This window comes from Idiotropiscis lumnitzeri, chromosome 2 (genome assembly GCF_059441095.1).
Source record: "Idiotropiscis lumnitzeri isolate Australia: NSW breed Sydney's pygmy pipehorse chromosome 2, RoL_Ilum_1.0, whole genome shotgun sequence".
NCBI lineage: Eukaryota > Metazoa > Chordata > Actinopteri > Syngnathiformes > Syngnathidae > Idiotropiscis > Idiotropiscis lumnitzeri.
The window spans coordinates 32,370,312-32,395,866 of record NC_142392.1 but is presented as its reverse complement, the minus strand read 5'-3'; the positions used below and the strand labels follow the sequence as shown (position 1 = coordinate 32,395,866).

The 25,555-nt window shown below is 42.8% G+C and overlaps 1 protein-coding gene across 1 annotated transcript; it reads right to left on the bottom strand.

Annotated features, from left to right (window-relative positions):
• Nucleotides 1-1,501: 1,501 nt before the first annotated feature.
• On the bottom strand, nt 1,502-24,353 carry LOC148342333 (uncharacterized). Its single transcript, XM_088288140.1, has 5 exons — nt 24,317-24,353; nt 21,859-22,886; nt 4,284-4,368; nt 3,074-3,202; nt 1,502-1,935 (listed from the first exon to the last, which is right to left on the bottom strand). The coding sequence occupies exons 1-5, from the start codon at nt 24,351-24,353 to the stop codon at nt 1,502-1,504; spliced, it is 1,713 nt and encodes a 570-aa protein (XP_088144266.1).
• Nucleotides 24,354-25,555: the final 1,202 nt, after the last annotated feature.

Below are 25,555 nucleotides of genomic sequence, written 5' to 3'. Positions count from 1 at the left end.
CCAGCGCGCGAGTCGGGGGTTGAGTCTTTTCATGAGCCGGATGTATGACAAGTTCTTGTGATCGGTGAAGATGGTGAAAGGTTCCTTGGTGCCCTCCAGCCAGTGCCGCCACTCCTGAAGAGCCAGGACCACGGCCAAGAGTTCCCGGTTGCCCACGTCGTAGTTCGCCTCCGCAGGTGTGAGTCGGCGGGAGAAGAAGGCGCAGGGGTGGAGCCGCTGGTCGACCGGTGACCGCTGGGAAAGGACGGCCCCCACTCCTGAATCAGAGGCGTCCACCTCGACGACAAAAGGGAGATCAGAGTTAGGGTGATGAAGCACCGGAGGGTTCGTGAAAGCCTCTTTCAGGCTCAAAAATGCCGCTTCGGCGTTACTGTCCCAAACGAAGCGAGTCTTTGTGGACGTGAGGCGGGTGAGTGGCAGGGCCCGGCGGCTATAATCCTTGATAAAGCGTCTATAGAAGTTCGCGAAGCCCAGGAAGCGTTGGAGCTGTTTACGGGTGGTTGGCGCCGGCCAATCCACCACCGCGCGGGTCTTGGCCGGGTCGGCCTTGAGTTGTCCATTCTCGACTATGAACCCCAGGAAGGGGACGGAGGTTTTGTGAAACTCGCATTTTTCGGCTTTAACAAAAAGTTTATTTTCGAGCAGCCGCTGCAGAATAGCGCGAACGTGCCGTTGGTGTTCGCCAACGGTGCGGGAAAAGATCAAGATGTCGTCCAGATAGACGAAGCAGCAGGTGTTCAACATGTCCCTCAGGACGTCATTGATGAGCGCTTGGAACACGGCCGGGGCGTTGGACAAGCCGAAAGGCATGACTAAATACTCGAAATGCCCGAGGGGAGTTTTAAAAGCGGTCTTCCACTCGTCGCCCTCCCTGATCCGGACCAAGTGATAGGCACTTCGCAGGTCCAATTTGGAAAAGATCGTGGCAAATTGTAGGGGAGCGAACGCGGAGTCCAGTAACGGCAGTGGGTATCGGTTTTTAACTGTGATCGCGTTTAGCTCTTTATAGTCTACGCACGGGCGCAAGCTCTTATCTTTCTTTTCAACGAAAAACATGCCAGCCCCGACTGGGGACGTAGAGGGGCGAATCAGACCCGCGGCCAGCGACTCGGTGATATAGTCCCTCATGGCGCCTTGTTCGGGCTGCGAGATCTTGTAAAGGCGGACTGACGGAAGCACCGGATTCGGGAGGAGGTCGATCGCGCAGTCGTACGGGCGGTGTGGAGGCAAGGACTTGGCGCGCTCCTTGCTGAACACGGCGCGGAGGTCGTGGTAGACTGCCGGAACGTTATCGAGGTTTACCTTCTTGACCGGGACTACATCGACCTGACGACCCTCTTCGGCGGATCGTAGGCAGTGGGCGTAACAGAAGGGGCTCCAGCTCTGGATCGCTAGTCGCCCCCAGTCGATATCCGGGTTATGTGTTTTTAGCCACGGGATCCCCAGGACGACCGGGGCTGCCCTAGCCGGCATTACGAAAAAGGAACGTTTCTCGATGTGGTTACCGGAGAGTTTCCGCTTCGATTGGAGGAATTGATTGGCAGGCCGCCTTGCATTCATCTTGGGTCCAGGGCCTGTAGACCATGATGGTAGGTTCATGTGGGTGGCCATTTGCATCATCAGTCCCAAAAGCTGGGTTGGCAACGGCCACCATCGGGTAGGTCTCTACACTGGGCAGCGGTGGGTAGAGGTTCGTGGCTTGAAAGACTTGTGCTCTTTCAGGGTAATTGAGTGATTTTTCCATCGGCTTTGCTTGAGCTCTCCTTTTCATTTGCTCCCTTGTTCCAGCCGCGGGGGGCCACCGTGTTGAATCAAATGAGGCAGAAGGGGCCGTGTGTGAAGAGCGGGGAGTGTCATTTTTCTCCTCGCTCTCCAGGGGCGGCACCTCATCCTCACTTGACTCCGCCTCTAGGGCTGTGGCCGCCTGTCTTCCTGCTTGCGCGGCAGTGTGGGTTCGCTCATTGAACAGTGCACTTCCTCTCTTGCCTCTGACTCCGGTCTCGTCATCTTTCCTTTTCTTCATCTGATAAACTTTTTCCTCCTCTTTTGTTCTAATATCTTCCACTCTCTTCTTACTCTGTTCTACCCACTTTATGTTAGCCCTCAGTTGCCTGTCCACTGATTTAGTGTTTTCCCCCTTTCTTATCTTCCTCTTTCTTTTTTCCATCAACGCACTTTTCACTGCTTCGAAATTTGCCGGATCTTTCAGACGTGGCTTAAAGTCATATTTCCTCACCCATTCCTCTAGAAATTGGCAACAATCCGGGTCATACCCGTTCATAAACTTCACATCAGGGTTTGCTTTCAACTCTTTTGCCACATTTTGACCCATTTTCCATTGTTGTCCGAAGTCCGCCGTCTCCACTCACACACACGCGCACAGGCACTCAATCACCCCCTCCCTTCCTCTTCACTCAGTCTCATTCACCACACACACACACAGCTGTACAGCACCAAATTCACGCACACACCTCTCAATCAAACAAGCAGTCTGCGTATCAAAGAAAATCTAAATAGAAACCACCAAAAATAATGCCTTATTATTCCCTAAATTTTAATGTGAAATTGTGAGTCGACCTTCTCCACAGATTGTCGATCATTTCCATTGTCGACACCGGAGGGAACCTCTAATTTTCGCGGAAACCTTGTTTCCCTTCTCTTAGGCTGTCGTCTTTTCTCTAAAATCTGCTCAATTTCTCACAGAGTTATGGCCCAATTCGCCACCTTCGACACCGAGAAAACACTACTCAATTTGTTCACCGTGCTACCCGTATCGCTAAAATTTGCTCAGTTTCAACGAGTTATGGTCAATTTGCTATCAATGAGTTATGGCCTAATTCGCTACCAATTATTTTTGTATAACTCCTTGGACTAGCACCATGCAGTTTTATTACCGTACTGACTAAACGGTCGAGGCCCGGCCTCTGCGCGTGCTTGTCTCACTCACCTCAATCACCCACTTCCAATTGTTTTAATATTTTAAACTCTTAAAATTTTACAATGGTGGTACAAAATAATTTGAAAAACAATACCTGGTCTCCTCTGGATCAGCCTTGTCCGCTAGGGAACCGACATCCGGGCAGACGGCCGTAGCCGGAACTCGGAGGCCCGCTTTCTTTCAATGGGAAAGCGCTGACGTCAGATTCGGTGGCGTCCAAAATATCCAGCAACGAGCGTCCGTCCAGGTGTGGCTCCCGGGTTTCTGCACCAAATAAATGTCAGGTTTAAAATTCCCTGACGCCTTTTATAGACTGAATTAACTTTGCAGAGACCCAGAGAAACACCAGATAAAGTTTTGTTTTTGACCGTTCGCGAAGGGGAGAGGGGTCAGGCTGGAACGAACGTCTTGCTCTGTTCAAGCCTTTGCAACCTCTGACTCTCACACCCTGCTCTGGCTTTTTTATTAGAAGAAGAAAACTCATCCCTCAGCAGACAGAAGATTAACTGACAATGGAGGTCTGTTTAGCCTAAACTAAATCACCAGAAGACAGGAGATTACTTAACAATGGTGGTCTGTATTAGACTAAACTAATCAGCAGAAGACAGAAAAACATCAATAACTAATCATCAGTAACTCTAGCAGGCAGAGAATCACAACTCACAGTGTAAAGGTCAGTTTAACTATACACATCATCAGGATACAGTGTCTGCGTGCGTGTGTGTGCTAAAATAACAAGTAAGTGTCTATGTGTGTGTGTTTAAACATAAATGAGTGTATAAAAACATGATTATAAATACACAAACTGATTAACTATCCTCAGCCCATCTTACAGGCATGCATCTGATCAAACATATTGAAAAATAGGTTTAACTCATTTGCCCTATTAAGGTCCCCCTCTTCTGGGGCTTTGGTTGTCCATAGCCTGAAATGGTCTTCAGGCTCCTCCAGACATCCTTGGCATTATTACTCTGCAGCTTTTCCTCCATCCACATCCTGGAGGACTTTTTCCCCTCTTTGATCCTCCTTCTCAGCTGACGTTTCTCTTTAGCTCTTCCTTGTCGCCTGACACAAAAGCCCTCTTTTTCTCCTTCAGGAGAGCTTTAATGTCTGCTGTGATCCATGGTGTGTTGTTGGAGAAACATCTTACTGTCCTGGTGGGAATGGTGTTCTCCATGCAGAAGTTAATATAGTCTGTAATTGTGTTTGTTAGACCATTAATGTCCTCACCGTGAGCTTCGCTGAATACCTCCCACACAGTTGTGTTGAAACAGTCCTTTAGGGCCTCCTCTGCTTCTAAAGACCATCTCTGAACTGTGCCTGTCACAGCTGGCGGCCTGCAGACCAGAGGTTTGTACACAGGAAAGGAGAACCACCGAGTTGTGATCAGCTTTGCCCAGCGGGGGGAGGGATAGTGATGTGTACACCTCCTTGGTGTTGGCATAGAAAAGGTCCAAGATTTTATTGTCTCTGGTGTGACAGGTTACATATTGTGTGAATGAAGGCAGAGAGGAGGAAGGAGAAGCATGATTGAAGTCACCAGAGATAAGGAGCAGGGTATTTGGGTGCTTTGTTTGTAGTCTACTCACAGCAGCAGTCAGTACGTCACAGACTTGAGTCTTCCCGGATGTCATACTGTTATAAAATGCGATTGGACGGTAAACAGCCAATCAGAATCAGCCCTAGTGTCCGACTCCTGATTGGTTAATAATTGTGGAACAGTTTGCATTGTAAGCTTAAAACTGTTTTGTACCGAAGAGGAGCGAGAAGCCGGAAGAGTTGCTCTTTTTGTGGAACCCACGCAGAGACAGTTCAACACCCGTTTTGGATCGGCTCATACTCAAGGACATTTTGGAAGGACTTCAATAAATGTGTCAGTTTATTTCTTTTTAAATACTTTTCTTGAAAGTGGGAAAATGTTTTCTGTTTCTTTCAGAAGTGTGATGCTGCAGATGTTTTTTTCATAATTTATTTGCTAATAATATTTTTTTTATTCATAAATGTAAGTTTGGCAATCAGAAACCGATCTTTTCACACTGACACTGTTTTCTATATTAGACTTTTAAATGACTCTACTAACACAAAGGCTCAGGAAAAAGGCCAGTTGAGCAAGTGGAACAAGTGATTTTATTGATGATTGTGGAAGGCACCGATTTCATAAGCACAGTTTCTTCTCACACCTTTTCCATTAGGTACGATCAAAAACACAACTGAAAAGAATAAAGTTAACAAATGTTGTTCCAGGCAAAGGCAATGAATTGTATTTACATGTTTGATGGAAACAAAAAAATCATTACCCAGACACGTTGGTTCTTCTGGCACGGATCACATTGGCTTAACGTCAATAAAAAAGCTTTGCAGAATTCAATATTTCATATTTTATTCAAAATCACATTTACATCTTACCAGAAAGAGTCAGTTCCTTCAGTTTTTTTGTCTTTTTTTAAGCTTCAAGGATTGCTGCAATTCTCACCAGCACAATCGTGTCTCTCAGCACTACGTTTAGTGAAGAATTTTTTAGCACAAACGCTGCAACTGAATGGCTTGTCTCCACTGTGCGTTCTTGTGTGGCTTCGTAAATGTGACTTTCGAGAGAAACTCTTGGCACAAACTGAGCAGGAAAAAGGTTTTTCTCCACTATGTGTTGTTGTGTGTTTTATTAAATTAGACTTTCCATAGATGCTTTTACCACAAACTGAGCAAGAAAGAGGTTCTCCAGTGTGTTTTCTTGCGTGTTCTGTTAAATTTCCCTTTTGAGAGAAGCATTTTCCACAAACTGAGCAAGAAAAAGGTTTTTCTCCACTGTGCGTTCTTGTGTGGATTTTTAAATAAAACTTTCGAGAGAAGCTTTTGCCACAAACTGAGCAAGAAAAAGGTTTTTCTCCACTGTGATTTCTTGTGTGTCTTACTAAATGAGACTTTCGAGAGAAGCATTTGCCACAAACTGAGCATGAAAAGGGTTTTTTACCACTGTGTGTTCTTGTGTGGAGTGTTAAACTTGATTTTGGAGAGAAGCTTTTACCACAAACTGAGCAGGAAAAAGGTTTTTCTCCACTGTGTGTTCTTGTGTGACAAGTTAAATTTGACTTTACAGAGAAGCGTCTACCACAAACTGAGCAGGAAAAAGGTTTTTCTCCACTGTGCGTTCTTGTGTGGAGTGTTAAACTTGATTTTTGAGAGAAGCTTTTACCACAAACTGAGCAAGAAAAAAGGTTTTCTCCAGTGTGTGTTCTTGTGTGCAGTTTTAAAGACAGCTTTGAAGTTAATGAGTCAGTGTGACATGCCCTTTCACCTTTAGTTTGCTCATTATCATCATCCTCATAGTCACGAGCGCCTGATAATGTGTCCTCATTTTGTGCTTGAGATGGCCCCCAGTGGTCTTCGTCACCTTCTGTTGTCACGTGATGACTTGAGCTGCTGCTTGTCGGCACCGGCCCTCTGTTGTCCTCACTCTCATACTTGTTTTCATCTTCAGTCTTTATATGGACAACATTCACTGGTGACTTGTTGATCTCCTCCTCCTCCTCCTCCTTTTTGATGTGAGTCAAGTCTGGCTCCACTTTCACATAAAGGACATCGTTTTCACTGACGTCTGTAGGACACAGAAAGACAAATTTGGTTTGGTCAAGTCAAACCTCAGGCGGCGACTTTGTCTTATTTTCTACCGTGCTACCTTGACTTGTGCCTGCCGCATACGGAACAATGCGTGCGACCCCGATTTGGACCGGACCATGGGGGCATTTCACAAAATTACGTCCTACGATGTAAACCCCCTTTTGATGCCCGATTTCATTCCTGACATCGTCACAGACGTTTCTGGAAGCTAGCTGAAGTTAGCACACACAGGCTATCGTGTGCGTCTGATGGAACACCTGTTGTGGGACCCTAACTTATTGATGGGGGCCATCGCAACATAATGTCATTGATAAAATAGTAATCCTTCAAGCGAAATATGTTTACAAGTATTTCATTTTGCATTTATGGATAGTTTCATCGTGGGTACTTTTTGCTTTCATGATAATCTGGATACCTAAAAGAATTCAAGGAGCCCTGGCATCAGAGTCGCTATTTATTGTATGATTTACGTTTGGGGTTTTTTTTTACCCAAAATGACATTTATCCTGCGAGTAAGTTCCGGCATTACCCTTTTTATTTTTATAAAATTTCTGTTTTGAAATAAATTTTAAAACAAAATTACGTTTGAAGAGTAAAAGTTCTTACACATAAGCATTAAGCAACAACACTTTCACTCTGACTTTCATGTTGACATATTTGAATAATGACTGTATATTTTAAAGTTATCCAATATGTATTCAAATTAGACTAAGTTACACCATAATATTTTAAGAGTTCACTGAATTATTTTGTAACCACAATGATGTATAACAGCCATAGGGTGTCAGTAATGAGTAACAAAGGAATACAACACCTCCCACTGATACATCGTCATTGTTATTTGGATAAATTACCAGGAACTATGAGTTGCGGGGTAGATGCAAACCACCTGGGCCACAGGAACTTTATTACCAGGAACTACCGTATTTTCGCAGCCATAAGGCGCACTTTAAAGTCCCACATCTTACCCTAAACAAACAAAGCGCCTTGTAAGGCGACTGCGCCCATTATATGGACAAAATATCACTCACGACCATCAACCCTTTTACTCATTGGGCTGTTCGGAGTGCATGTTAGCAAACCCTGCTGGACAAAGTCTGAGTCATCCATGCTTCTAATTGACCGTGACTTATACATTATGTGACTATGGTGTTTGGGTGATGGTGTAGGAGAAAGCTGGACAAAAGGGCAGCTGTCCACAATGTTGTAGTCTGTCTTATCATTTATGTTATTGCAAGCAAGAAACGTCCCAGGTTTAGACAACAGACAAAATGCCCAAAGCACAACAGCACATCTCTCTAAACAGCCATGTGATTGGCTGAGTCTGAGTGGCTCCCAGAAGCCATTGCTGTAATTAGCTAAGGCTGAGTGCCTCCCAAGAAGCCATTGCTATAATCTTTTTGTGTTATTTTTATTTCTTTTGGGTATATAGATGGCATGAGAGATACATGTTTTGTGTTAATCTTATTTCTTTGTTTCATTGTTTGCTTGTATGTTGAGGTTTTTTGGGGGGATTTGAAACCGTGACTCTAAGGAGTCTGGTGACCAGTGAAGTCCCTCCCCTGACGTTGTCTTGTAGGCTATTGCCAAGACACCTATTATTGGTTAGAGTCAATGTTAATGACCTTGATTCCCAATGGTTTCATGGCATCGGTCATTGAAATGGGGCAATTGCTGATGGTATTGAGGCAAAGTGAGTTGCCATCGGCTGAGTCAGCGTGAGCAGCTGAGTTACTGCTGTGCTAACAGCAGCCAAGCTAACGCCTTGTAAGGCGGTGGGCCCAGTACGTGCTTCAAAGACAGAAATAGCACCCTCAACAGGTGTTGCGCCCTTAGAGGCAGCGCGTAAATGTTCCTGGCCTTGTTGGCAGAAAAGGGGGTTGTGACGTTCTCCCTTTTTAAGCCCATAGTAAGCCAAAGATGCAGATGCATTCCTTGCAGCATGCGCTTGTTCACTGATGAGATCCGTGCAACCCTGGATGGATGCATTCAATGTATTTTAAATGTTCGGATGAGGTGAAACTATGCGCACATGCACAAAACTTGACTTACACCCGACGAAGCCAGCACAAAGTTAATAAATAAATAAATAAATAAGACCAATACGTACTTGATTTTTAAAAAAAAAAAACATAATATTTTGTGTTTTATCCACTAAAATTGATCAACCGCCATTAACGTTTTCGCCGCAGTGTGCATATATTTTAGATTCAAGCAGAATTATTTCCGTAAGGAATCGCTTGAACAATATATAAAAACCAGAAAATGTAAAATGTTAAATAATCAGTTCAAATTTTATACTGGGAAAAACATGGAGTTCACCCCCCACTACTGGTTATTCTTTGGCATTTATTTTCTGCAATTTGGCATCAACAAATGTTCAGCAAATCGGCAAGTAAAAGGCAAAATTTAAAAATAAAACGGCAATAACCTTGAACGATTTCCCCAAACAACTCAATGTTGTGATGCATATTTTTAACGATAGAAAGTCGTTCTTTACAAAGCAAATGAGAGTAAGACGTGTACAAACCTGCTTTGTGTAGCACAACACGAGGCTGGTTGCAAATTTCGTCCAGCAGTTGAAAAAGTTGCTCGTTCTCTTCTTTTACTTCACAAAGTTCCTCTTTGAACTTGGGTGTCGTTCTTGCACACATTTTCAAACGCCAATCTCAACAAATCCGCACTTGATCTCTGCTTGGCGATGAGTCATGTGCCTCTTTTCGTTAGCGGCTAGCTAGCTAACAAACTAAGCTAACTACGCCGAAAAGCATCAACGCGCGAAAATGAGGTTATCGGGACACAAAGACTTAATGAATTATGTCGTAGTCCTTTAGAGTAGCACTGGACATCCTTTGAGAAAATTACAGTCAGTTCCACGCTAAATCAGAAGAATTTAGCGGTGGCTGTTTTTATTTCGGTGTGGACGGGTCGGTGGATGTGGTCGAGGTCCTTCGGAAGCTGCGCGCTTGCTAATGACGTCATGCTTTAAGCACGTATTTTTCAAATATATTTCTTTGCCTCTGTGTTTGTTTTTACCTATGGCTGTTCTATTTTAATATATATTAAATATAATATTTTGATTCGGTTGATAAAAAAATCTTACAAAATAACTAAATTAACGCCACATTGGCGAGTCAGCTCTTACGTCACTTCCGCCTTTGTCCCGAGAAGCCGCCGCTGCTCCAGCAGTGGGACGTTTACGTTTCTCCGACCGAACTTGCAACAATGCTGTGGTTCACTCGGGCTGCAAGATTGTATGAATATAATGTCGGCATATACTCGCAGTGCCTCTCAATTATTTCACGCCCGCCCCTCCCAAGAAGAAAAAGATTCGCGCCCCCCACCACCATTTTTTTCTGTCTTTGTATATTGAGATTAGATTGTCAATAAAATATCCCTTAACTAACCTACATTGATGAGAAATATAGTTTCGAGAACTATTATCGTGAGGATCTCGAAGCTCAGTACTCTGTTGTGCAAATATTGATGAGAGGACAAATATTTGTCACGTCATGTCATTATCCTCACTGCTTATCCTGTGCAGGGTCGCGGGAGGGTGCTGGGGCCTTTCCCAGCTGACTTCGGGCGAAAGGCGCACCAAACCCTGAACTGGTCGCCAGCCAGTCTCAGGGCAGGCTTAGACACCGTCACTGAGTGGGAACTGAACCCACGTTGCCTGCACACAACTCAGGCGAGTGTACAGCTCCACCATCAGTGACATGATACATATTTACGAATACGTTTAAAAAAAAAACTTTTTTAACATTAACAAACATTTCTGATTTTGTTAACACATCTGCCACCATGTTGTCGGTTGGACAGTATTTCTTACCGATTATCCTGGAAAGCAGTGGTGGGCAAACCACGGTCCGGGGGCCACATGCGGCCTGTTAAATGTTTTAATCCGGCCTGCCGAACTTTAAAAAAATTAAATGAATAAACCTTGTTCATGTTTTATTTTCTAAATACTGTGGTTTTTCAAAGACATATACTGTTTTAATGCTTTTTTCCCACTTTCATTTAAAATTAAATGTATTTTTTTTCTCACATGACGTGAGGGCACCAAAACACTTTATCCATCTGCTCCTGGTCCGGCCCGTCTGTCAAATTTTAGAACTCATTGTGGCCCGCCAATCAAAAATTATTCCCGCCCCTGCTGCAAAGGATCACGGGAGCCTATCCCAGCTGTCTATAGGCGAAGGGCGCACAACTCCCTGAACTGGTCGCCAGCCAGGAACAAGGCAGACATAGACACTGTCACTGAGTGAGAACCGAACCCACGATACCCGCACACAAATCAGGCGAATGTACCACTACACCATCAGTGACAATCCCAAATCTATTTTCCCATTATTAACAGTTGATGTGATAAAGTGATACTTTGTCAAGTTTGCACCTTTGCCTTTTTACAGGCTTTTTCGACAGTGCCTTGATTGTCCGAAAAAACAATAGGTTGCTCTTTATTTTTTGCATGTGATGTTTTCTTTCTCACAAGGGGACATTTCACATGGATTGAGCTGTTAAGTCACTAAAAAAGTAAAAGAAAAACAATAATGAAGATTCTTTAAGAATATGCAAGAAAGAAATCTTTCAGATCAAAATTTCACATTGTGGTTTGACAAATGTTGATACATTATATTTTCCATGAGGTGTTTGTTGTTTATTCATTTAATTGTATACTCACTTCAATATTTAAGTTTTTTTTTTCTTTCACGTTTTTTTACCTCTTTCAGTATTTAAATCGATTTTCATGTAATTATTTTAGCTTGCTTATGTATTACTCCAATATGTATTAAAAAATTTCAAAATGTAAAAATTCTATTAATATTTTTAAATACTTTTTATTTCAATCTTGAATATTTGTCCATTTAAATATGTGTGGAATTGTTTTAATTATTTATTGAATTAATTCATACTTAAAATTTCATTTATTATTTTTTATCTTTCAAAATTTGGACCCTTCAATTTGTCCAATATTTAGTAAATAATTCTATTTTTATTATGAATTTAATTAACTCTGTATCCATCCATCCATTATCTATACCGCTTCTCCTCACTCGGGTCGCGGGGGGTGCTGGAGCCTTTCCCAGCTATCTTCGGGCAGTAGGCGGGGGACACCCTGAACTGGTTGCCAGCCAATTGCAGGGCACACAGACACGAACAACCATCCGCGCTCAGACTCATACCTAGGAGCAATTTAGAGTGTTCAATCGGCCTACCATGCATGTTTTTGGAATGTGGGAGGAAACCGGAGTACCCGGAGGAAACCCACGCAGGCACGGGGAGAACATGCAAACTCCACACAGGATGGCCGGAGCCGGGATCGAACCCGTGCCCGATGCTGTCTCTCACTGTGAGGCCATCGTGCTAACCAGTCGGTCTGTATATGGTTGCGAATTTTAATTTTTTCACTATTTTATTGAAATGTTAGAGTGTTAAAAATTATTTCAGTGTTTATTTAATTACTTAAATATTTCATTATTGCTTTCAGTATTCATTAAACTACGGTAATTCACCTTTCCAATTCAGACAGCCGCAGCAACGAACTGCGTGATGGGGATCATCTCCGTGGTGACAAATAAACGTTGACTCCAGTCGCCATCAGATTGCCAACTCCTGACATTCCAAAACCTTTGAGAGAAACCGAGACGATTTGTGTTTCTCTTTCTGGTTCTTTTTCTAGTTCAACTTCTAGTTCAGTTTTTCATCTTTTCACAGCGTAATGAAGGCCGGTTGAGCAAGTGGAACAAGTGATTTTATTGATGATTGTGGAAGGCACCGATTTCAGAAGCACCGTTTCTTCTCACACCTTTTCCATTAAGTACGTTTAAAAAGACAATTGAAAAGCATAATGTAAACAAATGTTGTTCCACACAAAGGCCATTAATTTTATTTTCATGTTTGATGTAAACACAAAAAAAATCATCACTCAGACACAATGGTTCTTCTGGCACAGATCACATTGGCTTAATGTCAATAAAAAAAGCTTTGCAAAATTCAATATATCATATTTTATTCAAAATCAAAATTTACATTGTAGGATTGTATTACGATTACTGGCATTATTTTGAACACATACGGGACAGTATGTCGATAATTAAAGTTAGCAGGTTCATATTTACGGAATATGTTAAACATTGATGAAACAAGAAGCATTTATCAAATGAAACTCGAAGCATGGGTCACAAGAATGACTGGGATGGTAGGCCTGATGTTTACTGATTTATTATATTATTCTCTTTATAGTACTTAGTTGAAATGTGTGAACTTTATTGAAATTCTCAGTAGTGAGAATAGATTTGCGCACATAGCATTTCCATGAGCTGCATTCACAGCACTTCATGGACAAATACGATGAAGCACATTCTCCACATTGGCTGTAGAGGGAAACATACCAAATTGGGCACTGGAGGACTCACACAGACGCTATCGCAAAAAACACATTCCGAAAGACAGAACAATTGGAGATCGGAGCACACGCACATACACACTTGCACATACACGTATACCTGCACACACATGCACACCGACAAGATTCCAGAGGAATGCCAGCGAGGCGAGCGACGGAGAGACTGCCCGCCAGGGAAGGCCAGCCTTGGCGTGCCAGTCTTAGGAACCAGACGGGAATCAACTTATCCAGACGATGACTAACCTGGGGAGGACCTTCCCTTGGACGTGGACCCGTGCCGTGGGAGGGAGCGAGGACGACCGATTCAACCTACATTACCCTTGACATAAAAAACTCCTATAAAAACTGAAGCTGGGCTGAAAGATGGCGCGCATTTTTCAACTGTGCTTGCCCGAGTGCAGTTTTCTCGTGAGATTAAGAAAAAGCCGCCCAGATACTATTTCCTGAACTCCAGAAATTGAAGAAACTAAATATCGGAACTCTAATCAGTTGTTGTTGAGTCTTTATTTGACCCTTTTCTTCTTGAGTACAAAAAAACTAACATGCATTGGCGTAAGTTTGGCTTTTAAAGGTTGATTTACGAAACTACTTCTCATTTCCATGGTGACTGAACTCCAACATCATCTTTCCACAAAGAGTCAGTTCCTTCAGTTTTTTTGTCTTTTTTTAAGCTTCAAGGATCGCTGCTATTGTCACCAGCACAATTGTGTCTCTCAGCTTGCTGTTTAGTGGCGAATGTTTTAGCACAAACGCTGCAACTGAATGGCTTGTCTCCACTGTGTGTTCTTGTGTGGCTTGTTAAATTCGCCTTTTGAGAGAAACATTTTCCACAAACTAAGCATGAAAAAGATTTTTCACCACTGTGTGTTCTCATGTGCCTTACCAAATGAGACTTTTGAGAGAAACCTTTTCCACAAACTGAGCAGGAAAAAGGTTTTTCTCCACTGTGTGTTCTTCTATGGTTTGTTAAAGTTGATTTATCAAAGAAGCTTCTGCCACAAACTGAGCAAGAAAAAGGGTTTTCACCACTGTGTGTTTTTTGTGCCCTTTTAAACACAAAGTTAATGAGTCAGTGTGACATGCCCTTTCACCTTTAGCTTGCCCATTATCATCATCACCATCATCATCATCATCGTCATGAGCGTCTAATGTGTCCTCATTATGTGCTTGTGATGGCCCCCAGTGGTCTTCATCACCTTCTGTTGTCACGTGATGACTTGAACTGCTACTTGGAGGCTCCGCCCCTCTCTTGTCCTCACTCTCATCCTTGTTTTCATCTTCACTCTTTGTAGGGACAACGTTCACTGGTGACTTGTTAATCTCCTCCTCCTCCTTCTTGATGTGAGTCAAGTTTGGCTCCTCTTTCACAGAACGGAGATCGTTTGCACTGACGTCTGCAGGACACAGAAAGACAAATTTGGTTTGGTCAAGTCAAACCTCATGCGGCGACTTTGTCTTAGATTGTTTCTAGTACATTCCAACATTCCCCTTTTTAATTTTTTTTTATAAAATTTCTGTTTCTAAATAAATTTGAAAACAAAATTACGTGTGAAGAATCAAAATCCCTACGCATAAATTAAGCAACAACACTTTCACTCTGACATATATGAATAAGGTGTATTTTAAAGTTATCCAATATGTATTAAAATTAGACTAAGATACACCATAAGATTTTAAGAGTTCACTGAATTATTTTGTAACTGCAATGATGCTTAACAGCCATAGGGTGTCAGTAATGAGTAACAAAGTAACACAAGACCTCCCATTGTTCCGTCATCATTGCCATTTGCATAAATTATCAAGAACTTTGAGTTGCGGGGGAGATGCAAACCACCTGGGCCACAGGAACTTTATTACCAGGAACTAAATGTTCCTGGCCTTGTTGGTAGAAAAGGGGGTTGTGACGTTCTCCCTTTTTAAGCCCATAGTAAGCCAAAGATGCAGATGCATTCCTTGCAGCATGCGCTTGTTCACTGATGAGATCCGAGCAACCCTGGATGGATGCATTAAATGTATTTTAAATGTTTGGATGAGGTGAAACTACGCACACGTGCACAAAACTGTGCAGGACCACCCGAGGTTCATTGACCGAGCCAGTAAAAATTTCATAAATACATAAGACCAATACGTACTTGATTTTTTCAAAAACTTAATCCATTGTGTTATAGCCACTAAAATTCATCAACGCCATTGATCTTTTTGCCACAGTGTGCACAGTTTTTAGAGTCAGGTTCAATCATACCATAAGGAATTGCTTGAACAAGATACGTCAGAGTTTTTGTAAAAAACGAGACAAGCCTTGATAAACGAATCACCCAACCAAGATTGTCTTTGTCACTTGCGAGGAGCAGTCCGCCAAAGAGAAAAGCTTTCCCGCTCCTGTGCGGCGTTTTATTGAAGCACAGCAAAGCAAATTGTAAATGCAAACTCATAAAGAATGGAAAAACATGAACACTTTGACATTGTCATATGTCAAATGTTAAATAATCAGTTCAAATTTTATACTGGAAAAAAACATGGAGTTTACCCCCCACTAATGGTTTTTCTATGGCATTTATTTCCTGCACTGATTTAATTTGGCATCAACAAATGTTCAGCAGACCGGCAAGTTAAAAGCAAAAAATAAAAATAAAACGGCAATAACCTTGAACGCATTTCCCCAAATAACTTAATGGTGTGATGCATATTTCGAACGATAGAAAGTCGTTCTATACAAAGCAAATGAGAGTCAGACGGGTACAAACCTGCTTTGTGTAGCACAACACGAGGCTGCTCGCAACCTTCGCCCAGCAGTTGAAGATGTTGCTCGTTCTCTTCTTTTATTCCACAAAGTTCCTCTTTGTACTTGGGTGTCGTTCTTGCACACATTTTCAAATGATAATTCCAAAAAACCCGCCCTTGATCTCTGCTTGGCGATGAGTCGTGTGCCTCTTTTCGTTAGCGGCTAGCTAGCTAACAGCTAAGCTAACTACGCCGAAAAGCATCAACGCGCGAAGATGAGGTTATCGGGACACAAAGACTTAATGAATTATGTCGACGTCCTTTAGAGTAGCACTGGACATCCTGTGAGAAAATTACAGTCGGTTCCACACTAAATCAGAAGAATTTAGCGGTGGGTGTTTTTGTTCCGGTGTGGAGGAGTCGGTGGATGTGGTCGAGGTCCTTCGGAAGCTGCGCGCTTGCTAATGCTTCAGACACGTATTTTTCAAATATATTTATTTGCCTCTGTTTCTGTTTTTACACCTTGCTGTTCTATTTTAATATATATTTTATATAATATTTGAATTCGGTTGATAAAAAAAAACTAAAAAACTAAATTAACGCCACATTGGCGAGTCAGCTCTTACGTCACTTCCGCCTTTGCCCGGAGAATCCGCTGCTGCAACTGCAGTGGGACGTTTACGTTTCTCCGACCGAACTTGCAACAATGCTGTGGTTCACTCGTAGGCTTCGAAGTTAACTTTAAAAACTGCTAGCCCATAGGGCAAGTGCCACTAAAATTTGCCTTGCCCGAGTGGCCAAATTACTTGCCCAACTTGGGCAAGTGACAATTTTTTTTCTCTTGCCCAAAGATTAAATTACCTTGCCCTGAGTGACTTTTTGGATGACAAAGTGTCTGATTACAAATTGCATGAATTTTTTTTTTCGGACAGTGCCTCGAAAGAATTACAACAGAATTACAATTACACAGTCTTGTTTTCATAGCATAAACAGAACACAGTCACTGACACTATGTCAGGTCACATCATGGAGCTAATGAATTAACAGCCAATAATCAAATATTACTCCCTTCCTTACTCGCAACTGAATTGTCTACTTAAAAATATTCGAGCTACTTTAGTCATGTCAGAATCCGAAATGTTCGGATTTGAACGAACTTGTCGCCACTTGTAAACATGCGCAGAAGGTAAGAAAACTTCCGACTGTCAATTTTCGGACGAAATATCGTAGGTTTTTGTTGTGTTTTTCAAACTTCAAATGAAGATGCAACTCCAGTGAGTTCCAATACTGCGGGGCAGTGCGGCGCTATGCCGAACCAACACACCAAAAAGTCGTAACTGGCGACCGTTCAAAAATCTGAAATATATTCTTTCTTTTTTTAAACCACATTGGCCGAAGGAGGGAAAAGTGTGATTTTTTATTGCAGATACACTTGCAAGGACATTTTCAAGTCGGACCTTTCAAGAGAAGCTATATCGTCCAACACTCACTCAGTGGTGCGTAAGTGTGTTTCTGGATATTATTTGTCCAGCCGTGGTGTCATAAATGATGGTATTTTGATGGGGATTTATTCAAGTAGAACAAAGTAGGAATTCCCCGAAGGCACAGGTGTGAAATGCACTGAAGTAACTTAAAAAGTAAAAGTAAAAAAAAAATTACGTTTAAGAATGTGCAAGAAAGAAAAATGTTGACAAATGTTGATAAATAATGATATTTTCCAGGAGGTATTTATTTCTTTGTTGTTTATTCTTTCAATTCTATACTTATTTCAATATTTGAGTATTATTTTTCTTTCAATATGTAGTATATTTTGTCTTTGAAGTGTGGGTCCTTGCTGCCTTCAGGAGAGGCAGCCGAGCAAGGCTGGATTGGTGATGGAAAAGAACAAAAGAAAGAAGAAAGATTTTATTCTCGTCACATGCTGATGTCAAAAGAAGTCTCCCCAAAAACGTGCGAGCCCCCTCTCAGACATTCCCTTCTTATCGGGAATGCCCAAATAGGACATGAATATCTAATTTTCCCTTGTTGCATATGCATTCCCATCCCGCTAGTCTTCGGGATTTCCCTCCAAAAGTCCCCCAGAGGGAGAGCAGATGCGTCTCCCCGTTGATACGACCAGTCTACTCGTGACCACCTTAAATTACTTCCATACCCTGGAAGGTCACTGACCTGGCGAGAGAATTGCCCCCACCATAAACAATGCTCAGGCCTATTTTCTCTCAGGGCAGTATCTGGTTACATCGGAACTTCAGAACCAAGACTGGTCACTTCTGTGAGCTCCAGTCCCGTCATAGTTTCATAAAGAGAATTACTTCCCATATCTATATTAGGCTATTTAAAAATACACAACTTTTTTAAAATTTATTTCAACTTATATTTAAGCTTGCTTATGTAATACTACAATATTTATTCAATTATTTTAATATGTGAAATTATATCAATATTAATTTAAACCTTTTTATTTCACTCTTGAATATTTCTGAACAAATTTGTTCATTTGAATATGTATGCAATTTAAATTATTCCATCCATCCAGCCATTTTCTGCCGCTCATCTGGGGTCGGGTAGTTGAATTAATTTAATACGTAAGTATTTTTTATAATTCAATATTTATTTCAAGGACTCTTCTCAATTAGTTCAATATTTATAAAATGTTTCTATATTTATTAATTGCATTAGAAATAGAAATAGAAATCCCTTTATTGTCATTGTACTCAAGTGTGCAACGAGATTAGAGGGCTCCCCTCTCCAGTGCAATACAACAATAATACAGACAAATATATAAATTAAATAAATAAAGAAGACAGTGCAATGGAATTCAGTACTGAATAGGGCATATAGAAACACATCACAATGCTGTTTTGCGAGGTTAGGGTGGTCTCGTGTGTGTGTGAGAGTTCAGTAAGGAGATGGCTCTCGGAAAGAAACTGTTTCTCAGTCTATTGGTCCTTGATTTGATGCATCTGTAGCGCCTGCCAGAGGGCAACAGGTCGAACAGGTGTGAGTTTGGGTGGGTATTGTCATTGACGATGTTGAGAGCCCTTCTGAGGCACCGGGCGGTGTAGATGTCCGACAGTGGGGGGGAGAGGGCAGCCAATAATCCTTTGCGCTGTTTTGACTGTCCTCTGGAGCCTCACTCTGTCCGCCTCAGTGCAGCCGCTGTACCAGGTGGAGACACAGTACGTCAGCAGGCTCTCGATGGACGAGTGGTAGAAGGCCAGCAGCAGCTTCCTGTCCAGGTTGAATTTCCTGAGGACTCTCAGGAAGTGCAGACGTTGGCGGACCTTCTTTACCACTGCTGTGGTGTTGTGACTCCAAGAAAGGTCATCGGAGATCTGTACTCCCAGGAACTTGAACGTGTGGACCCTCTCCACACACACGCCTTCGATGCAGAGGGGGGGCGGCAGCGTCTTGTTCCTCCTGAAGTCGACGACAATCTCCTTTGTTTTAGCAGAGTTAAGGTGCAGTCTGTTGTCCTTGCACCAAGTTGTCAGTCTCTTTACCTCCTCTCTGTAGGCTGTCTCGTCACCTTCCGAGATCAGACCGACCACTGTCGTGTCGTCAGCAAACTTGACGATGGTGTTGTTGCCGTGGGCCGGGCTGCAGTCGTAGGTGTAGAGGGCGTACAGGAGAGGGCTCAGCACGCATCCTTGGGGGGAACCGGTGCTCAGCGTGCGGGTGGAGGACGTGTAGGGGCCGAGCAACACAGTCTGGGGTCTGTTGGTCAGAAAGTCCTTAATCCAGATGCGTGTGAGGGCAGGGAGGCCGAGAGTGTCCAGTTTGGCGACGAGGATGTCTGGGATGATCGTGTTGAATGCCGAGCTGTAGTCCACAAAGAGCATCCTTGCATAGCTCTGCTGTCGTTCCAGGTGGCCCAGCACAACATGCAGAGCAGTGTCGATGGCGTCCTCAGTGGATCTGTTAGCCCGGTATGCAAACTGGTAGGGGTCCAGAGTGGGAGGAAGGCAGTCCCTGATGTGCTGGAGAACCAGCCTCTCGAAGCACTTCATAATGACTGGTGTGAGAGCAACAGGACGGTAGTCATTCAGGTGGACGGCTGGTGACTTTTTGGGGACAGGAATAATGGTGGAAGTTTTCAAGCAGGAGGGGATGACTGCCTGAGCCAGGGAGCGGTTGAAGATCCTGCAGAAAACATGTGACAGTTGGTGGGCACATGCTCTGAGGACCTTGCCTGGTATTCCGTCGGGTCCTGTAGCTTTCCTGGGGTTGACCGCCAGGAGCGCGCGCCTCACATCGTGTTCCTCTACGATGAGTGGGGGGGAGTTGGAGCTTGAAGTGCGGGGGTGTGACGGTTGGGGCGAGTCAAAGCGAGCGAAGAAGCAGTTAAGCTCCTCTGCCAGCGATGCACTCGGGTCTACAGAGGTCGTGCTGCTGCCACGGAAGTTGGTGATGCTCCGTAGACCCTGCCACACCTCCCGTGGCCTGTTACTGGCAAGGTGGGCCTCCAGCCTCCCCTTGTAGGTTGCCTTGGCTAGCTTGATGCCTTTGCTCAGGTCAGCACGAGCCACCCTGTACTGGGCTTTGTCGCCTGACCTGAAGGCAGCGTCACGGGCCTTGAGGAGAGAGCGAACCCTGCTGGACATCCAGGGCTTCGCATTTGGGAAGGTCCGTATAGTCTTATGTTGGGACACAGTTTCCATGCAGAACTTGATGTAGTCCAGTACACAATGCGTGTAGACATCAAGGTCCTGATGATCAAAGAGGTCCCAGTTTGTGTCATGAAAGCAGTCCTGTAATTCACTCATGGCGTCGTCACGCCAGGTTTTCACAGTCTTTGTGGTAGGCCTGAATCTGCGCCTGAGAGGGGTGTACGCAGGTGCGAGCTGCAAGGACAGGTGGTCTGACTGGCCGAGAGGGGCGAGTGGGAGGGCTCTGTATGCGTGCTTGATGTTCGAGTACACATGGTCGAGAGTGTTGTCTCCCCTCGTTGGGCACTTGACATGCTGGTGAAACTCTGGGAGTACAGTCTTTAAATTGGCCTTATTAAAGTCTCCCGCTACTACGTGAACGCCATCAGGGTGGGCCCGCTGATGTTTATTGATGACGCACGCGAGTAGCGAGAGCGCCGTGCTAGTGCTAGCGTCGGGAGGGATGTAAACAGCTGTGACAATCACTACCGTTAGCTCCCTCGGGAGAAAATAAGGCCGGCATTTAACGGACATGAACTCGATTATTTAAGTCAGTATGCCGTTGCCAATTTTACATTTTAATATTTCCCGATTTCATTATATAAGCAATCCAAAGTATAAAAAATATAATAGAGCATGAACAAAAATATTTGGTATATTTTACAAAATTATATTTTTTCCGAAGTGAGATTCTGCCTAGCAATTCACCCCAAACACTTGATAGAGCTCAACCTAGAAAGAGGTTTTAGCAAGTCAGATATTTATTCAGAAAGCGAAATATTAAATTTATGTGAGGGGATATTTGAAGAGTTTGAGTTTTGTTCAATGGACCATACATATATGAGCCAGCCAAACACAATGAGAAAACCAGCGCTGACTCCAGTTGCCATCAGATTGCCAACTCCTGACATACCAAAACCTTGAAGACAAACTGAGACTATTTGCGTTTCTCTTTCTGGTTCTTTTTTTAGTTCCAACTTCGAGATCTGTTTTTTGCCTTTTCACACAACGTAATGAAGGCCAGTTGAGCAAGTGGAACACGTGATTTTATTGATGATTGTGGAAGGCAATGATTTCATAAGCACAGTTTCTTCTCACACCTTTTCCATTAAGTACGATTAAAAAGACAACTGAAAAGCATAATGTTAACAAATGTTGTTCTAGGCAAAGGAAATTAATTTCATTTATAATGTTTGATATGAAAACAAAAAAAAACGATCGTCATCACTCAGACACAATGGTTCTTCTGGCACTGATCACATTGGCTTTAAGTCAATAAAAGAGCTTTGAAAAATTAAATTTTTCATATTTTATTCAAAATCAAAATTTACATCTTACCACAAAGAGTCAGTTCCTTCAGTTTTTTTTTGTCTTTTTTTTAAGCTTCACGGATCGCATCAATTCTCGCCAGCACAATCGTGTCTCTCAGCTTCCGGTTTCGTGGCAAATTTTTTAGAACAAACGCTGCAACTGAATGGCTTGTCTCCATTGTGTGTTCTTGTGTGGCTTCGTAAACTTGACCTTACAGAGAAGCCTTTGCCACAAACTGAGCAAGAAAAAGGTTTTTCTCCAGTGTGTGTTCTTGTGTGACAAGTTAAATTTGACTTTACAGAGAAGCGTCTTCCACAAACTGAGCAGGAAAAAGGTTTTTCTCCACTGTGCGTTCTTGTGTGGATTGTTAAACTTGAATTTTTAGTGAAGCTTTTACCACAAACTGAGCAAGAAAAAGGGTTTTCTCCACTGTGTGTTCTTGTGTGACAAGTTAAATTTGACTTTTCAGAGAAGCGTCTACCACAAACTGAGCAGGAAAAAGGTTTTTCTCCACTGTGCGTTCTTGTGTGGATTGTTAAACTTGAATTTTGAGAGAAGCTTTTACCACAAACTGAGCAAGTAAAAGGTTTTTCTCCAGTGTGTGTTCTTGCGTGTTCTGTTAAATTTGACTTTTGAGAGAAGCATTTTCCACAAACTGAGCATGAAAAAGGGTTTTCTCCACTATGTATTCTTGTGTGACTTGTTAAAGTTGACTTAAAAGAGAAGATTTTGCCACAAACTGAGCAAGAAAAAGGTTTTTCTCCACTATGTGTTGCTGTGTGTTTTCTTAAATTAGACTTTCCAGAGAAGCTTTTGCCACAAACTGAGCAGGAAAAAGGGTTTTCTCCAGTGTGTGTTGTTGTGTGGATTGTTAAATGATAATTTTGGGAGAAACTCTTGCCACAAACTGAGCAAGAAAAAGGTTTTTCTCCAGTGTGTGTTCTTGTGTGACAAGTTAAATTTGACTTTACAGAGAAGCGTCTTCCACAAACTGAGCAGGTAAAAGGTTTTTCTCCACTGTGCGTTCTTGTGTGGATTGTTAAACTTGAATTTTTAGAGAAGCTTTTACCACAAACTGAGCAAGAAAAAGGGTTTTCTCCAGTGTGTGTTCTTGTGTGACAAGTTAAATTTGACTTTTCAGAGAAGCGTCTACCACAAACTGAGCAGGAAAAAGGTTTTTCTCCACTGTGCGTTCTTGTGTGGATTGTTAAACTTGAATTTTGAGAGAAGCTTTTACCACAAACTGAGCAAGTAAAAGGTTTTTCTCCAGTGTGTGTTCTTGCGTGTTCTGTTAAATTTGCCTTTTGAGAGAAGCATTTTCCACAAACTGAGCAAGAAAAAGGTTTTTCTCCACTATGTATTCTTGTGTGACTTGTTAAATTTGACTTAAAAGAGAAGCTTTTGCCACAAACTGAGCAAGAAAAAGGTTTTTCTCCACTGTGTTGCTGTGTGTTTTCTTAAATTAGACTTTCCAGAGAAGCTTTTGCCACAAACTGAGCAGGAAAAAGGGTTTTCTCCAGTGTGTGTTGTTGTGTGGATTGTTAAATGGGAATTTTGTGAGAAACTCTTGCCACAAACCGAGCAAGAAAAAGGTTTTTCTCCAGTGTGTGTTCTTGTGTGACAAGTTAAATTTGACTTTATAGAGAAGCGTCTTCCACAAACTGAGCAGGAAAAAGGTTTTTCTCCACTGTGCATTCTTGTGTGGATTGTTAAACTTGAATTTTGAGAGAAGCTTTTACCACAAACTGAGCAAGAAAAAGGGTTTTCTCCAGTGTGTGTTCTTGTGTGACAAGTTAAATTTGACTTTTCAGAGAAGCGTCTACCACAAACTGAGCAAGAAAAAGGTTTTTCTCCACTGTGCTTTCTTGTGTGGATTTTTAAACTTGAATTTTGAGAGAAGCTTTTACCACAAACTGAGCAAGTAAAAGGTTTTTCTCCAGTGTGTGTTCTTGCGTGCTCTATTAAATTTGCCTTTTGAGAGAAGCATTTTCCACAAACTGAGCAGGAAAAAGGGTTTTCGCCACTATGTATTCTTGTGTGACTTGTTAAATTTGACTTAAAAGAGAAGCTTTTGCCACAAACTGAGCAAGAAAAAGGTTTTTCTCCACTGTGCGTTCTTGTGTGGATTGTTAAATAAAACTTTTGAGAGAAGCTTTTGCCACAAACTGAGCAGGAAAAAGGTTTTTCACCACTGTGTGTTTTTCTGTGCCCTTTTAAAGACAGCTTTGAAGTGAATGAGTCAGTGTGACATGCCCTTTCACCTTTGGCTTGCCCATCATCATCATCATCATCATTAGTATCATCATGGTCATGAGCGTCTGATAATGTGTCCTCATTATGTGCTTGTGATGGCCCCCAGTGGTCTTCATCACCTTCTGTTGTCACGTGATGACTTGATCTGCTGCTTGTAGGCTCCGCCCCTCTCTTGTCCTCACTCTCATCCTTGTTTTCATCGTCAGTCTTTATAGGGAGAACGTTCACTGGTGACTTGTTGATCTGCTCCCCCTCCTCCTCCTTTTTGATGTGAGTCAAGTCTGGCTCCTCTTTCACAGAACGGAGACCGTTTTCACTGACGTCTGGAGAAAGACAAATTTGGTTTGGTCAAGTCAAACCTCAGGCGGCGACTTTGTTTTATTTTCTACCGTGCTATCTTGACTTGTGCCTGCCGCATACGGAGCAATGCGTGCGACCTCAACTTGGACTCGACCATGGGGGCATTTCACAAAATTACGTCCTACGATGTAAACCTCCTTTTAGCAGCACAACAGTGATAAACGAGCATTTTAAAAGGAAGCACGCTGCGGCTGATGCCCGATTTCATTCCTGACATAGTCACAGACGTTTCTGGAATATGTATTCTAATTCAACTAAGATACACCAAAATATTTTTTTAGAGTTCACTGAATTATTTTGGAACTGCAATGATGCTTAACAGCCATAGGGTGTCAGTAATGAGTAACAAAGTAACACAAGACCTCGCACTGATACATCATCATTGTCATTTGCATAAATTATCAAGAACTATGAGTTGAGGGGGAGATGCAAACCACCTGGGCCACAGGAACTTTATTACCAGGAACTAAATGTTCCTGGACTTGTTTGTAGAAAAGGGGGTTGTGACGGTCTCCCTTTTTAAGCCCATAGTAAGCCAAAGATGCAGATGCATTCCAATGTGCATTCTTGTGTGGATTGTAAAACTTGAATTTTGAGACAAGCTTTTACCACAAACTGAGCAAGAAAAAGGGTTTTCTTGCCCATTATCATCATCATTGTCATGAGCGTCTGATAATGTGTCCTCACTGTGTGCTTGTGATGGCCCCCAGTGGTCTTCATCACCTTTTGTTTTCACGTGATGACTTGAACTGCTGCTTGGAGGCTCCGCCCCTCTCTTGTCCTCACTCTCATCCTTGTTTTCATCTTCAGTCTTTATCGGGAGAACGTTCACTGATGACTTGTTGATCTCCTCCTCCTTTTTGATGTGAGTCAAGTCTGGCTCCTCTTTCACAGAACGGAGATCGTTTTCACTGACGTCTGCAGGACACAAAAAGACAAACACACATTTAATTTGGTCAAGTCAAAGGTCAGGCGGCGACTTTGTCTTATATTGTTTCTACCGTGCTACCTTGACTTGTGCCTGCCGCACACGGAGCAATGCGTGCGACCCCGATTTGGACCGGACCATGGGGGCATTTCACAAAGTTACGTCCTACGATGTAAACCTCCCTTTAGCAGCACAACAACAGTGATAAACGAGCAATTAAAAAGGAAGCACGTTGCGGCTGATGCCGATTTAATTCCTGACATACTCACAGACGTTTCTGGAAGCGAGCTGAAGTTAGCACACACCGGCTTTTGTGTGCGTCTGATGCAACACCTGTTGTGGGACCCTAACATATTGATGCAGACCACTGG

Coding starts and splice junctions, on each gene's coding strand:
- LOC148342333 (XM_088288140.1), bottom strand. CDS start 24,353: ATGGTCGAGTCCAAGTTGAGGTCGCACGCATTGCTCC. Junction 22,887..24,316: donor GAGGTCGCACGCATTGCTCC/GTATGCGGCAGG, acceptor TTACTTGCTCAG/TTTGTGGTAAAAGCTTCTCT. Junction 1,936..3,073: donor CTACGGCCGTCTGCCCGGAT/GTCGGTTCCCTA, acceptor CTGCCGCGCAAG/CAGGAAGACAGGCGGCCACA.